Source organism: Entelurus aequoreus, linkage group LG21 (assembly GCF_033978785.1).
Source record: "Entelurus aequoreus isolate RoL-2023_Sb linkage group LG21, RoL_Eaeq_v1.1, whole genome shotgun sequence".
Classification (NCBI taxonomy): Eukaryota; Metazoa; Chordata; class Actinopteri; order Syngnathiformes; family Syngnathidae; genus Entelurus; species Entelurus aequoreus.
In genome coordinates this window covers 19,497,870-19,513,941 of record NC_084751.1, presented here as the reverse complement: position 1 = coordinate 19,513,941, position 16,072 = coordinate 19,497,870, and the positions used below count along the sequence as shown (strand labels likewise).

At 38.9% G+C, this 16,072-nt stretch overlaps 1 protein-coding gene across 8 annotated transcripts in view; it reads left to right on the top strand.

Moving 5' to 3' along the window:
* Nucleotides 1-16,072, top strand: part of LOC133638478 (coiled-coil domain-containing protein 74A-like) — a 39,857-nt gene that overhangs the window by 2,565 nt on the left and 21,220 nt on the right. For all 8 annotated transcript variants that reach the window (XM_062031136.1, XM_062031135.1, XM_062031134.1 and 5 more), the window contains exon 3: nt 7,339-7,411. In XM_062031136.1, coding sequence (XP_061887120.1) covers nt 7,339-7,411 — 73 coding nt within the window. The remainder of the gene's footprint in view (nt 1-7,338; nt 7,412-16,072) is intronic.

The following is a 16,072-nucleotide window of genomic DNA, read 5'->3' as shown; positions in this document are numbered from 1 at the left end:
CCAGTTCATAGTGGGGCCAGCTGGAGATCGTCTTGGATTGAGACAATTCAGCAGCGCAGAGACGTCCTCAACTGATGCACAGATGAGTTCTCCATCCCGGGTCCCGACTTTGAACAGCTAGCACTACATCTGTGGTCACCTAATCTGTGCCCCCCTCTCCACGAAGGATAGAGGGGCAGAGCAGAAAAGAGACGGCAGATCAACTGGTCTAAAAGGGGGGTCTATTTAAAGGCTAGAGCAGTGGTTCTCAACCTTTTTTCAGTGATGTACCCCCTGTGAACATGTTTTTAATTCAAGTACCCCCTAATCAGAGCAAAGCATTTTTGGTTGAAAAAAAGAGATAAAGAAGTAAAATACAGCACTATGTCATCAGTTTCTGATTTATTAAATTGTATAACAGTGCAAAATATTGCTCATTTGTTGTGGTCTTTCTTGAACTATTTGGAAAAAAATGATATAAAAATAACTAAAAACTTGTTGAAAAATAAACAAGTGATTCAATTATAAATAAAGATTTCTACACATAGAAGTAATCATCAACTTAAAGTGCCCTCTTTGGGGATTGTAATAGAGATCCATCTGGATTCATGAACTTAATTCTAAACATTTCTTCACAAAAAAAGAAATCTTGAACATCAATATTTATGGAACATGTCCACAAAAAATTTAGCTGTCAACACTGAATATTGCATTGTTGCATTTATTTTCACAGTTCTTTTTGACAGACATTTTTAAAAAATCTGACATACCCCTTGGCATACCTTCAAGTACCCCCAGGGGTACGCGTACCCCCATTTGAGAACCACTGGGCTAGAGTATACAAATTAGTTTTAAGATGGGACTTAAATGCTTCTAGTGAGGTAGCATCTCTAACTGTTACCGGTAGGGCATTCCAGAGTACTGGAGCCCAAATAGAAAACGTTCTATAGCCTGCAGACTTTTTTTGGGCCCTGGGAATCACTAATAAGCCGGAGTTCTTTGAACGCAGATTTCTTGCCGGGACATATGGTACAATACAATCAGCAAGATAGGCTGGAGCTAGACCGTGTAGTATTTTATACGTAAGTAGTAAAACCTAAAAATCACATCTTAAGTGCACAGGAAGCCAGTGCAAGTGAGCCAGTATAGGCGTAATATTATCAAACTTTCTTGTTCTTGTCAAAAGTCTAGCAGCCCATTTTTCTACCAACTGTAATATTTTAATGCTAGACATAGGGAGGCCCGAAAATAATACGTTACAGTAATCGAGACGAGACGTAATGGACGCATGAATAATGATCTTAGCGTCGCTGGTGGACAAAATGGAACACATTTTAGCAATATTACGGAGATGAAAGAAGGCAGTTTTAGTAACACTCTTAATGTGTGACTCAAACGAGAGCGTTGGATCAAAGATAATACCCATATTCTTTACTGAGTCTCCTTGTGTAATTGTTTGGTTGTCAAATGTTAAGGTGGTATTAATAAATAGATGTCGGTGTCTAGACGGACCGATGATCAGCATTTCCGTTTTCTTAGCGTTGAGTTGCAAAAAGTTAGCGGACATCCATTGTTTAATTTCATTAAGACACGCCTCCAGGTGACCGCAATCCAGCGTGTTGGTCAGCTTTAGGGGCATGTAGAGTTGGGTGTCATCAGCATAACAGTGAAAGCTAACACTGTATTTGCGTATGATGTCGCCTAGCGGCAGCATGTAGTTGCTAAAGAGTGCAGGGCCAAGAACCGAACCCTGTGGAACTCCACACGTTACCTTCACATAGTCCGAGGTCACATTGTTATGGGAAACGCACTGCATCCTGTCAGTAATATAGGAGTTAAACCAAGACAAGGCTAAGTCTGACATACCAATACGTGTTTTGATACGCTCTAATAAAATATTATGATCAACGGTATCGAAAGCAGCGCTAAGGTCATGAAGCAGCAACATGGATGATGAATCAGCATCTATAGTTAGCAATAGATCAGTGGTTCTTAACCTGGGTGAGTCGGCCTCAGGGGTTCGGCGGAGCCTTCGCCGCGGAGGTCAAGACACACCCGACTCATCGTGTAAATAAAAACGTCTCCCTATCGGCGCATTATGGATACCCCCAAACGATGTTCCCTCTAATTTTTGAGCAAACGCAAAAACTCCTTGAGCATTCAGTGGAGCACATGTGAGTGACGTCAGATGTGCACATGCACTGTGGCCACACCAGCAGTACACCTGTCCCAAACCTAAATAAATAACTAGTTAAATGTTTTACTCTTATAATCAAATGACAGCAGTCATTTCCATGAGATTATTTTCTAAAATAAGTGTTTTGGCCCACTTACAATGACAATAACAAAAAATATATTTTTTCATGCGCTGTGTAATAGTATTGTATGTCTGGGTGGAAAACGAAGAAAAGGAACAGACTTTGCTGAGATAAAAAGGAGAGGGGCACTTGCCAAGGTGAAGCCACGCATATCTGAACTGGTCTCTCAAAAGCAACAGCAGAAGTCACAGTGATTTGCAGGTGTCATTTGTTGTGAGTTCATGCACTGTGTTGGTTTGGTTCTTTGAACAAGGTGCTGCTCATGCACGGTTCATTTTGTTCACCAGAACAAAAAACATAACTGTCTTGAATTTGAAAAAAAATTAAAAAGTTAATTTTTCACGAAAGAAAGGTTCGGTGAATGCGCAAATGAAACAGGTGGGGTTCGGTACCTCCAACAGGGTTAAGAACCACTGCAATAGAGCAATAGAATTTTTGCGAGGGCTGTCTCTGTAGAGGGATTTGCCCTGAAACCGGACTGAAAGGGTTCCCAGAGATTGTTAGACGCTAAGTGCTCATTTAGCTGCTGTGCAACAATTTTTTCGAGGATTTTCGAAATAAAGGGAAGGGAAGGTAGTTTACCATGAGGTCAGGATCGAGGTTAGGTTAGGTTTGAGCAGAGGATGAATAACCGCTTTTTTTGAATGCCAGAGGAAAGTGCTAAGTGTATAATATTTAGCACTGATGGTCCCAATATTAAAAACAGTTCCTTGAAAAGTTTCCCAGGAAGTGGGTCACGTAAACATGTTGTTTGTTTTATCCCATTTACATGCCACACAAGTTCCTCTAAGGTTATTTCATCAAAAAGAGAGCCTATTTTGGAGGGCAATATCCGTCGTATATACATTTGTATCTGTGTTAATAGAACCCAGTTGGAGCTGGGATGCGTTGTCATTAATCTACAAACCCTGTTTCCATATGAGTTGGGAAATTGTGTTAGATGTAAATATAAACGGAATACAATGATTTGCAAATCCTTTTCAACCCATATTCAATTGAATGCACTACAAAGACAAGATATTTGATGTTCAAACTCATAAACTTTTTTTTTTTTGCAAATAATAATTAACTTAGAATTTCATGGCTGCAACATGTGCTAAAGTAGTTGGGAAAGGGCATGTTCACCACTGTGTTACATGGCCTTTCCTTTTAACAACACTCAGTAAACGTTTGGGAACTGAGGAGACACATTTTTTAAGCTTCTCAGGTGGAATTCGTTCCCATTCTTGCTTGATGTACAGCTTAAGTTGTTGAACAGTCCGGGGGTCTCCGTTGTGGTGTTTTAGGCTTCATAATGCACCACACATTTTCAATGGAAGACAGGTCTGGACTACAGGCAGGCCAGTCTAGTACTCGCACTCTTTTACTATGAAGCCACGTTGATGTAACACGTGGCTTGGCATTGTCTTGCTGAAATAAGCAGGGGCGTCCATGGTAACGTTGCTTGGATGGCAACATATGTTGCTCCAAAACCTGTATGTACCTTTCAGCATTAATGGCGCCTTCACAGATGTGTAAGTTACCCATGTCTTGGGCACTAATACACCCCCATACCATCACAGATGCTGGCTTTTCAACTTTGTGCCTATAACAATCCGGATGGTTCTTTTCCTCTTTGGTCCAGAGGACACGACGTCCACAGTTTCCAAAAACAATTTGAAATGTGGACTCGTCAGACCACAGAAAACTTTTCCACTTTGTATCAGTCCATCTTAGATGAGCTCAGGCCCAGCGAAGCCGACGGCGTTTCTGGGTGTTGTTGATAAACGGTTTTCGCTTTGCATAGGAGAGTTTTAACTTGCACTTACGGATGTAGCGACCAACTGTAGTTACTGACAGTGGGTTTCTGGAGTGTTCCTAAGCCCATGTGGTGATATCCTTTACACACTGATGTCGCTTGTTGATGCAGTACAGCCTGAGGGATCGAAGGTCACGGGCTTAGCTGCTTACGTGCATTGATTTCTCCAGATTCTCTGAACCCTTTGATGATATTATGGACCGTAGATGGTGAAATCCCTAAATTCCTTGCTGGTGCTGGTTGAGAAAGGTTTTTCTTAAACGGTTGAACAATTTGCCTACGCATTTGTTGACAAAGTGGTGACCCTCACCCCATCCTTGTTTGTGAATGACTGAGCATTTCATGGAATCTACTTTTATACCCAATCATGGCACCCACCTGTTACCAATTTGCCTGTTCACCTGTGGGATGTTCCAAATAAGTGTTTGATGAGCATTCCTCAACTTTATCAGTATTTATTGCCACCTTTCCCAACTTCTTTGTCATGTGTTGCTGGCATCAAATTCTAAAGTTAATGATTATTTGCAAAAAAAAAAAATGTTTATCAGTTTGAACATCAAATATGTTGTCTTTGTAGCATATTCAATTGAATATGGGTTGAAAATGATTTGCAAATCATTGTATTCTGTTTATGTTTACATCTAACACAATTTCCCAACTCATATGGAAACGGGGTTTGTACTTTCTAATGAGTTAAATTTTGTTATTAAAGAAATTCATAAAGTCATCTGCCGAGTGGGTGGAGCTACTGGGAGGAATCCCTTTTGGGGTTAGCGATGCTGCTGTACTGAACAAGCACTAGATCTATCGTATTACCGTTGTGATGCATGGGTTCATTTATTATTTCTGTAAGACCACAGCTATCAATTATAGTCTGGAGCGCCACGCACGGAAGGTCTGATGGGGTATTCATATGGATATTAAAGTCCCCCATTATAACTATATTGTCGGCGTGCGTCACTAGATCAGCGACAAACTCTGAGAATTCACTGATAAAAGTCCGAATAGTGCCCAGAGGGGCGGTAGATAACAGCCAGGTGACAGACCTCATAGTAAGCACCTCAAATGATTTATATTTATTACTTAGGTTAGGGGTAAGGTTAAGGTTTTCATTTCATTGTATATTAGTGCGACCCCCCCATCCCCCACCCCTTTTAAGGGGACGGGCAATATGCGCATTTGTATAGTTAGGAGGAAATGCCTCGTTAAGCGAGAAAAATTTGTCTGGTTTGAGCCAGGTTTCGCTGAGTCCAATGACGTTAAGATTGTTGCTCTAATGACCTCATTAATTAATAACGTTTTGAGAGACAATGATTATGTTTAAAAAGCCCATATTATAGGCTGTTTTGAGGAATTTTTGTTAAATGTATCCGTAGTAGTGATATTAATAACGTTACGTTTATTTTGCGTAGTGCGCCTTAAATAGTTTCGACCATATCTAGGAATTGATATGACGGGAATCTTCAAATTATTTGCTTGGTGCTGCGATAAACTGAACGCGTCATAATTTGCCACCTCAGTAGAATGCATGTCCACCTCTGGCACAGTCACTGCAGAAAAAACATTATGTGAGTGTATTATTCTGGGAGAAATGCTATATGTGTAGGGATTTTCCAGCCTGGAGCTAATTAATTCTGGTTAGTTCAAGCTTAACTGACTCCTCACCTGGACTAACAGACACTGTAATTGCCTGTGACTCAATGTATTTGTTCTTTCTGTTTGGACAGAAAAAACACATGTACTGCCTATCTTTTAAACTTCAGGGTTTTTTTTAAATGTAAGAAATACAATGTTATCATTCATCCATCCATCCATTTTCTACCGCTTGTCCCTTTTGGGGTCGTGGGGGGTCGCTGGAGCCTATCTCAGCTACAATTATCATACATTTTTTTAAAAAATTGTTAAAATAAAAATAAATACTTAAGTATTGACTTAAATATTGACTCGATTTGAATTCAATTTGTTTATCACATTGTACACTGTAAAAAAAAAAAGGCAGTACATTTTACGGTAAAAAATGTCAGTTTAGTCGCCAGAAATTTATTGTAAAAAAAACAGTAGTAGCGATTTTCTATTTACAGTAAGATGCTCTCAAAACCACCGTAAATTTTGGAGTAAAATTTTGGTGACTGAACTGCTAGTTTTTAGATCACAGAATCTACGATTTCTTGTTAGTGTATGTAAAAAATACACGTGAAACTCAACAATTTGATTCTAGTGCAAGGGTTTGTTTATACCAGCAATTAGATTTACAAGGTGAAACTAATATATGACTTACAGTAGGAAGGAGATTATATGGCCCCATTAGTCGCGGTTTACTTGACACATTAAACGTGACTAGTTAAGACATGCACCTGGGGATAGGTTGATTGGCAACACTAAATTGGCCCTAGTGTTTGAATGTGAGTGTGAATGTTGTCTGTCTATCTGTGTTGGCCCTGCGATGAGGTGGCGACTTGTCCAGGGTGTACCCCGCCTTCAGCCCGATTGTAGCTGAGATAGGCTCCAGCACCCCCGCGACCCCGAAGGGAATAAGCGGTAGAAAATGGATGGATAGTTGGGGTGGTAAATTATCCACATTAGTCCCTAGATGGCAGTAGAGTGTTCAATTTCTTAAAAATAGTTTTGTGGCAATTCCCACTTTGGCCACAGCGTCAGTTGCTATTTAGAGTGGCGCTTTCCATCATTTTCAGCAGACTGCATTGCAAAATGATTAACCCCCACCTTCCTCTCACGTGAGGTCCACCCAGGAAAGGGGTCATATGAATCCCTTCCCTACTGTAGCCTCATAACATGCAACTCAAGATAGGTCAAGACTTCTTTTGATATAATTATGACGGTAATGGCTTTTCGCTAATGAAAACCTCAATTGAACATTTCTGAAAATGTTGGGTTTTTAAAATCTATGTATCTTGATCATCAAAATTATAAAAAATACAAGCTTGACATATTTCACTTTTTATGAAATGGGTTTATATCACATTAGTTTTACATTTAAATTTGGATTGCTGAAATGAATGGACTTTTACACAATATTCTAATTGTTTAAGTTTCACCTGTATATGATCAAATGCATGGACAATTCTGTAATACCATCATGCGGCGAACCCTTTACAATTATTCTTATATATCATTCACTGTTACAAGCAGCCCTCCGTAGGCAGCCATAACTTTGACGTGGACTTAAAAAAATTGACACGCCTGCTTTAAGGTAACAAATGACATGTGCTATTGTTTTTATAGGTCAGAAAAACAGTCACGTCGGTTTTGGTACAGACACTCAAGCAAAAGGACCCTCACAGTACCATATGCAAAGGTAAATTTTGAAAAAAAAAATGAACCCTTGTACTTGTAAATTCCCTACTTTATTGAAAACTGTTCCAAACTGTCAAGATCACTGTGCCTCAACACCTTTTTGCATAGAATTTAAATTGCAGTATCAGCTGCCAAGATATTACATTAAAAAAAGCAGCCTCCCAATGTAGCAAAACAAACAATACTTTGCTTATAAAAATGCTTATAAATAACAGTAGTCAAGTATTTTACATTTAAATAACTGCAGTAGTGTAGCCTTAAATTACATAAACAATATTTTTCTTAATATTTCCAGTATGTTGGTGGCGTGACGTCATCATGTAGTTGTAAATACTAAAAAAAAGTGGGCGTCTCTGTGTTTTTAGCGTGTTGGTATTGACTTGGTATTGAAGTATCGATACTTTTGATGACCTTAGTGCAAGCCGAAATTCAGCCTTGATAATGGAATTTCTTCAGTTTAAAAATGCCCTATGGAGAACACGCCCTTAAAAACATCCAATTACCTCCATTGAGGTTTTATATACATGATGTAAATTCACGTCATAATGAAGAGAGCCCGAGGGCTCGGGCCCAACATCGAAATGTGGATGTTTCGTCAGAAAGTGCCTTCGCAGGTCATATTTCTTTGAGACCGTGTTTACTTAATTACAAAGTAAACACATCGGCTTTCACTCTGCACTGTCAATAAATTAATTATTCCGCTCTCACTACTCGTTTCCAGCGTCTTCAGCTAGTTAACAGTATGAAGAAAAAGAAGCTCCAGTTTTGTCGAGGATTGATGTTCCTACTTTTGAATTATTTTCCTTCCTTAGTTTTATTTATTTACACAACTTCCTTCATTTAGGTTTGTAAGACTGATAATATAAACATAAAATAAACACAGTAAAAGTATAATGTCCATTGTGTATTTTACATAAACAATGTTGATTGTGTTTTTTACATCAATAAAATAGGTTTAGCGTAAATATATTCACACAATAAACTACGAATGTTCATACAGAACATTCACACACCAAACATTGTATGTGACTTATCACTATTACCGTTGTCGCCCTCTGCTGGTCAAATTTAGCTCTAAATGTATTAAAACGAGCTTTGATCATTACTCTTAGACACAAAACAACACGACCACGAATACAAAATACATCATGAAGTCAGCAATTTCAATAGAAAACCAACTGAACATCTTTATGCACAAATTATATCTACTTACCAATGTTTAACCAGGTTTCGTGATGAAGCTTACACGCTGGGATTTCTACCATTGTTGCTGCTTGTCTGGATTAATGTGTAAAAGGTCCGCCAGAAAACAATTACTCGATCACTTGCTTGTGGTAGAACATTCATACTTTGTTGTCCAGTCGTTCTTAAAAGTTTTATTTTCGCTATTTATTATGATTTTTTTCAGGGTTTAATGAGCAGAGGTGTGGACTCGAGTCACATGACTTGGACTCGAGTCAGACTCGAGTCATGAATTTGATGACTTTAGACTCGACTTGACAAAATGTAAAGAGACTTGCAACTCGACTTCGACTTTAACATCAATGACTTGTGACTTCACTTGGACTTGAGCCTTTTGACTTGACATGACTTGCTACTTTCCCCAAAACCCAAAGCTTAAAAAGTTATTTGGGAGCGCTCCGTATCTTTCATTTTGTACGTGTCTGTCTGTCTATCTACCGTGTGTGCTGCCTGTCAGCTGGTGTGCTGTCAGTACAACAGCCAATCAAATTAGTTGTACGTTGTTTTCATCACACAGCATTCATCCAATCAAATTGCAGGACAACCACCGAACAAGAGTTGTCAAACAATGCGGCAGAGAGAAACAATTATGCCAAAGTTGGTTTCGTTCGGGTATAAAAACTACGACTTGGTCAACAAAAAACGAATTGCGTATGCAAATCACGCAGTTCGAATATTACAGACGGAGACGCACAACTTCCAACTTCGTTCGACATTTGAAGTTGCCCAAAGAAGGGTAAGTTTTGAATGTAAGATAACGTTTATTGGCTAAGTAACATGACTTTTATTTGCTGTATAGTTAAATCAGTGAGGCTGTAAACTCACTGCTAACGTTATAACCATAGACATGTTTTAAGGGTACGCAGCATCGAGCGCTACTGCCTACTGGCGCAGACGAGACGCAGGGCCGCCATCTTGGAGTGGTGATCCGCTCCACTCAGTGCAATTCATTTGTCAGGAGCAATGAACTGTCAGCGCATTTAATTCATTTTACCTCACTGAATACCACTGATTTTCACGCGTTTTTTTGTCATACGTGTAGCTATGATAACGGACACATGTTTTGGCAAGTTTTATTATTCATAGTTTGCTTAACAGTAATATAATATTCTTATACGCTATAAGTGACCAGACGTCCGAGATCAAAACTGGGAATATAATCCCAGAGAAGGGGGAAAAACCGGTAAGCTATTTTTAAATTGAAGAAACAATATGATTAGGTTATATATACATGCCTATATCCTACATAAACAATGTATGAATTCATTAGATATCTTTTTTTTTTTTTTAATTTTTTTTTTTAAATAATGTCCTGCCCAGCTTCTCGGGCAAATCATATAGCAGATGTATATGCCCATATCGGCTGTTCAGATTTACTTTACAAAAGAGAAGTGTAGGATACTTCTCTTGTTGCCTTACTTGTATTTTGACTTTATTAAATGTATTTATATTATCATTTGGTGCAGCCGGGCCGGAGCAGGAGGGGATAGAAAGAGAGAAAAAGGAAGACAGAGGGGGGAATTGTGGGGACAAGAGGGGGATTAGACAGAGAGACAAAAACAACAACAACAACAACAGAGCAACATCAGCAAATACGACATGTACAAATATGATGGTAAAAGTAATAGCAAATAAGCAGTTAGCGAAAATAAAAATAAAAATACAGAAATGACAATGAGCATTATTACACTAAAAATGGAGCAATATGAATACCAATAGAAATAGTGCTATTGATAATAAACAATACCAGTACTTTACCTTTATTATCAACAATACAATTGTTCAAATGCAACAATACATATACGTAATGATAACTTGAGATACGAAAGAATGCAGAAAAATGGAGGGGAAGAAAGAGAAGCAACCTTAACCTTGTAGATTGTTATAGTAACAATAGGTTAAGCTTTGTCAGTGTGCCATGTGTTGTACCCAGTTTACCCTAGGGCAACAACGTTAATATATGTTTGATGAAACGTGATTATGTGCATGAGTGTATGTGTGCATATGTACTTGTATATGTACAGTATGTGTATGTGTGCTTGTACAGTGAATGTATATGTACAGTATGTGTATATGTGTGTGCAGCGAATGTATATGTACAGTATGTGTATACAGTATGTGTGTTTGAACAGTGAATGTATATGTACAGTATGTGTAAATGTGTGTTTGTACAGTGAATGTATATGTACAGTATATGTATGTGTGTGTTTGTACAGTGAATGTATGTGTAGTATGTGTATGTGTGTGTTTGTACAGTGAATGTATATGTACAGTATGTGTATATGTATGTTTTTACAGTGAATGTATATGTACAGTATGTGTCATTAGATATCTATATATCTTAGGGACCTATAGACTGTATCTCTGTTGCTGCAGCAGAGAGTGTATTCTGTCTTGACACTTTGTATTGATATTTTGTATTACATTCTTCCCTTAAATGATCATGTTTACAGTGATTGTTATGTATGTATTTTTTATGTATGTCGCTTTGGATAAAAGCGTCTGCCAAATACTTAAACATATATAAACACCTGAAAGTCTTTATATCAGCTAAAACCACCAATTTGTTTCACTACATTCAGAATAAAACGAAATGCTGTTTTACCCAACAATGTTAGTATTTGAATATTGTTACTTGAAGACTTATTCCTGGTTACAATTATACTGTTAAGAAAGTATTGTCTTATATTTTGCCTAAAATGAGAATGCATCATCATCAGTGGCGGCTGGTGAATTTTGTTTTAGGTGGTGCTGAAAGTTTGTAAACCAAACCCCTGTAGGGGCGTCATCCTCCCCCAGAGGATTTATTTGTGATTTTCACATACAAATATTGAAGATCTTTGCTCCTTCTCAACTCTGTGGTAATATTATTTTCATAAAATACAACCAATATTATGTTAATGTTTGTTTTTGCAAATGTGTTTATTCTGTAAAGGAATGAGTTAAATGTTTAAAATTGTTTAAACTATTAAAATTACTGTTAACAGTGCTATTATGAATTGCAATGTCAGCACTATTTTTTTTCTTGCAATTTCAAATGCACTTGTTTTAATAAATAAATACAGCGTTTTAAAAGCATACACAATCTGTGTAAAAATATTAGTCTGTGGTTAAAAGGACTTGAAAGGACTCGAAACTCAAAATGCAGGACTTGGGACTCGACTTGAGACTTTCCAGTCTTGACTTTGGACTTGACTCGGGACTTGCCTGTCTTGACTCGGGACTTGACTCGAGACTTGAGGGCAAAGACTTGAGACTTACTTGTGACTTGCAAAGCAATGACTTGGTCCCACCTCTGTTAATGAATAGTCTTCTACTCACCTCACTGCTGCTTCACTGTGACACACATGACTCGCGGTTGCCCCCTACTGGGTGGCGGTAGTACTGCATACATGATCAACCCTAGTTTTAAAGGCCTACTGAAACCCACTACTACCGACCACACAGTCTGATAGTTTATATATCAATTATGAAATCTTAACATTGCAACACATGCCAATACAGCCGGGTTAGGATAGTAAAGTGCAATTTTAAATTTCCCGTGAAATATTCTGCTGAAAACGTCTCGGTATGATGACGTTTGCGCGTGACGTCACGGATCGGACATATTGGGACAGCATTGTGGCCAGCTATTAAAGGCCTACTGAAACCCACTACTACCGACCACGCAGTCTGATAGTTTATATATCAATGATGAAATCTTAACATTATAACACATGCCAATACGGCCGGGTTAACTTATAGAGTGACATTTTAAATTTGCCGCTAAACTTCCGGTTCGAAACGCCTCTGAGGATGACGTATGCGCGTGACGTAGCCCGGCGAACACGGGTATGCCTTCCACATTGAAGCCAATACGAAAAAGCTCTGTTTTCATTTCATAATTCCACAGTATTCTGGACATCTGTGTTCGTGAATCTGTTGCAATCATGTTCATTGCATTATGGAGAAGGAAGCTGAGCAAGCAAAGAAGAAAGTTGTCGGTGCGAAATGGACGTATTTTTCGAACGTAGTCAGCAACAACAGTACACAGCCGGCGCTTCTTTGTTTACATTCCCGAAAGATGCAGTCAAGATGGAAGAACTCGGATAACAGAGACTCTAACCAGGAGGACTTTTGACTTCGATACACAGACGCCTGTAGAGAACTGGGACAACACAGATTCTTACCAGGATTACTTTGATTTGGATGACAAAGACGCAGACGTGCTACTGTGAGTATGCAGATTTGGCTTCTAAACATTTGATCGCTTGACCGTATGTGCGCAACTTTTTTTTGCGTATGTACGTAACTTTTTTAAAAATATATAAGCTTTATGAACCTTGGGTTAGGTGAACGGTCTTTTGGGTTGAGTGATTGTGTGTGTTGATCAGGTGTTTGAATTGTATTGGTGTGTTCTATGGAGCTAGGAGCTAGCATAGGAGCTAGGAGCTAGCATAACAAACACGCAGGTGTTTTTATGCAGGATTAATTTGTGGCATATTAAATATAAGCCTGGTTGTGTTGTGGCTAATAGAGTATATATATGTCTTGTGTTTATTTACTGTTGTAGTCATTCCCAGCTGAATATCAGGTACCGTGAGTATGCAGCCTTGGCTGCTAAACATTTGATAGCTTGACCGTATGTGCGCGTCACGTACGTAACTTTTTAAAAATATATAAGCTTTATGAACCTTGGGTTAGGTGAACGGTCTTTTGGGCTGAGTGATTGTGTGTGTTGATCAGGTGTTTGAATTGTATTGGCGTGTTCTATGGAGCTAGGAGCTAGCAGAGGAGCTAGGAGCTAGCGTAACAAACACGCAGGTGTTTTTATGCAGGATTAATTTGTGGCATATTAAATATAAGCCTGGTTGTGTTGTGGCTAATAGAGTATATATATGTCTTGTGTTTATTTACTGTTGTAGTCATTCCCAGCTGAATATCAGGTCACCCCCGGCTCTCACAGCATCTTCCCTATCTGAATAGCTTCAACTCCCCACTAGTCCTTCACTTGCACTTTACTCATCCACAAATCTTTCATCCTCGCTCAAATTAATGGGGAAATTGTCGCTTTCTCGGTCCGAATCTCTCTCACTTCATGCGACCATCATTGTAAACAATAGGGAACTTTGCGTATATGTTCAACTGACTACGTCACGCTACTTCCGGTAGGGGCAAGCCTTTTTTTTATCAGATACCAAAAGTTGCAATCTTTATCGTCGTTGTTCTATACTAAATCCTTTCAGCAAAAATATGGCAATATCGCGAAATGATCAAGTATGACACATAGAATAGATCTGCTATCCCCGTTTAAATAAAAAAAATTCATTTCAGTAGGCCTTTAAGTCGTCTGTTTTCATCGCAAAATTCCACAGTATTCTGGACATCTGTGTTGGTGAATCTTTTGCAATTTGTTTAATGAACAATGAAGACAGCAAAGAAGAAAGCTGTAGGTGGGATCGGTGTATTAGCGGCTGGCTGCAGCAACACAACCAGGAGGACTTTGAGTTGGATAGCAGACGCACTACCGTGACTACAGCTTTGGCTTCCAAACATTTGATCGCTTACCCGTCCGTGCGTGCCGCTATGTGCATGTCACGTACGTAACATTGGGGAAATATATGTGCTGTATGAACTTTACGGAGGTGAGTGGTACTTTGGGCTGTGGGATTGAGTGTGTTGTGCGGGTGTTTGAGTTGTATGGTGGGTTATATGGACGGGAGGGGGGAGGTGTTTGTTATGCGGATTAATTTGTGGCATATTAAATATAAGCCTGGTTGTGTTGTGGCTAATAGAGTATATATATGTTTTGTGTTTATTTACTGTTTTAGTCATTCCCAGCTGAATATCAGGTCCCACCCGCCTCTCACAGCCTCTTCCCTATCTGAATCGCTTCCACTGCCCTCTAATCCTTCACTCTCACTTTCCTCATCCACGAATCTTTCATCCTCGCTCAAATTAATGGGGTAATCGTCGCTTTCTCGGTCCGAATCGCTCACGCTGCTGGCGTCCATGATTGAAGACAATGTGCAGATGTGAGGAGCTCTACAACCTGTGACGTCACGCTACTTCCGGTACAGGCAAGGCTTTTTTTTTATCAGCGACCTAAAGTTGCGAACTTTATCGTCGATGTTGTCTACTAAATCCTTTCAGCAAAAATATGGCAATATCGCGAAATGATCAAGTATGACACATAGAATGGATCTGCTATACCCGTTTAAATAAGAAAATGTCATTTCAGTAGGCCTTTAATGGTTTTTATCATGCCTATTTGGGTGATGTTCGGTGGGCCAAATGAAAAGCTTTGGCGGGCCGACAGTTGAATAGGTCTGATGTAAGTATATATGTAATGTAATACCAGGGACATTTATATTAACATTTAATATTTATGTACTTTGATCATTTTAAGCATATGCAGCGCATTGATTTCAAAAACGTATCATGTTTGCCTTTTTTTCTTCTTCATCGCTGATTATTACTCACTGCCGACTTCATGAGAGCCAACAAACATAATAAAACATCACTTACCCGTGCAAGGTCTGCTGTCATTAAGATGCAGACTGATAGGATGTTCATATATTCCCATTAAGGTGAAGAATGTTTTTGTGTCGTTTAGGCCATTTCCGAGTCTTAAATGGCTGTCAAAGTGTACCAACTTGTCGAAATGCCTACTCAGACGTCTTCTGTGCCGGTGAGATGCATGAGTTATGATCTAGAACACATTTACAGGGAGCAAGGAAGCGAGGAACCAGCAGACCACTCGATACTGTAAACATAGGGACACACGGTAGTGATCATGGCGCCGCTATAGTTTGTCTTTGTTTTAACAATATCACTAATACTTGGTTGATATTCAAGTCACGAAATGTAAATGGAGTATTGTTGGTGCTTTTTTAATAGTTCTTTATTGGATTTTATCGGAGAGATAGAGGAGCCCCCATTGGCTCCGCTGTAAACTGACTTTTATTTACGTTTAGTTAATATTTAAATGCATTACAAAAATCAATTCATCGTCAAGTCTTTTATAATGATTGTGAACGTCAGGCAAAATTCCCCAAATAATGCAGTTCCCTTTAATGCCGTTTGCCCAGCTTCAAGAAGCCCTGTTGTGCACTTTTTACATGCCGTAAACACCAATCATGTTATTTGGATCGGTAAAAAGATTTGTTACGCAAACTTAGTAATTGTGAAAAATATAGACAGTTTTAACACATACATGTTCTGTACAGCAACTAATGGTAACATAAGCACCAATGGTGTTGTTATATTTTTTGCTTTAAAAATGTACTTGGGCAAGTTGCAAATAGCCCCTTTAAGGAGTTGGACGGAAGGACACAAACATTAGCAACATCAGCATCGCTACATGAGCTACAGTGCTAAAATATTTTTTTTTACAGCAACATCATGCTAGGTTATAAAAACTAAACTATCAAACTCCCAC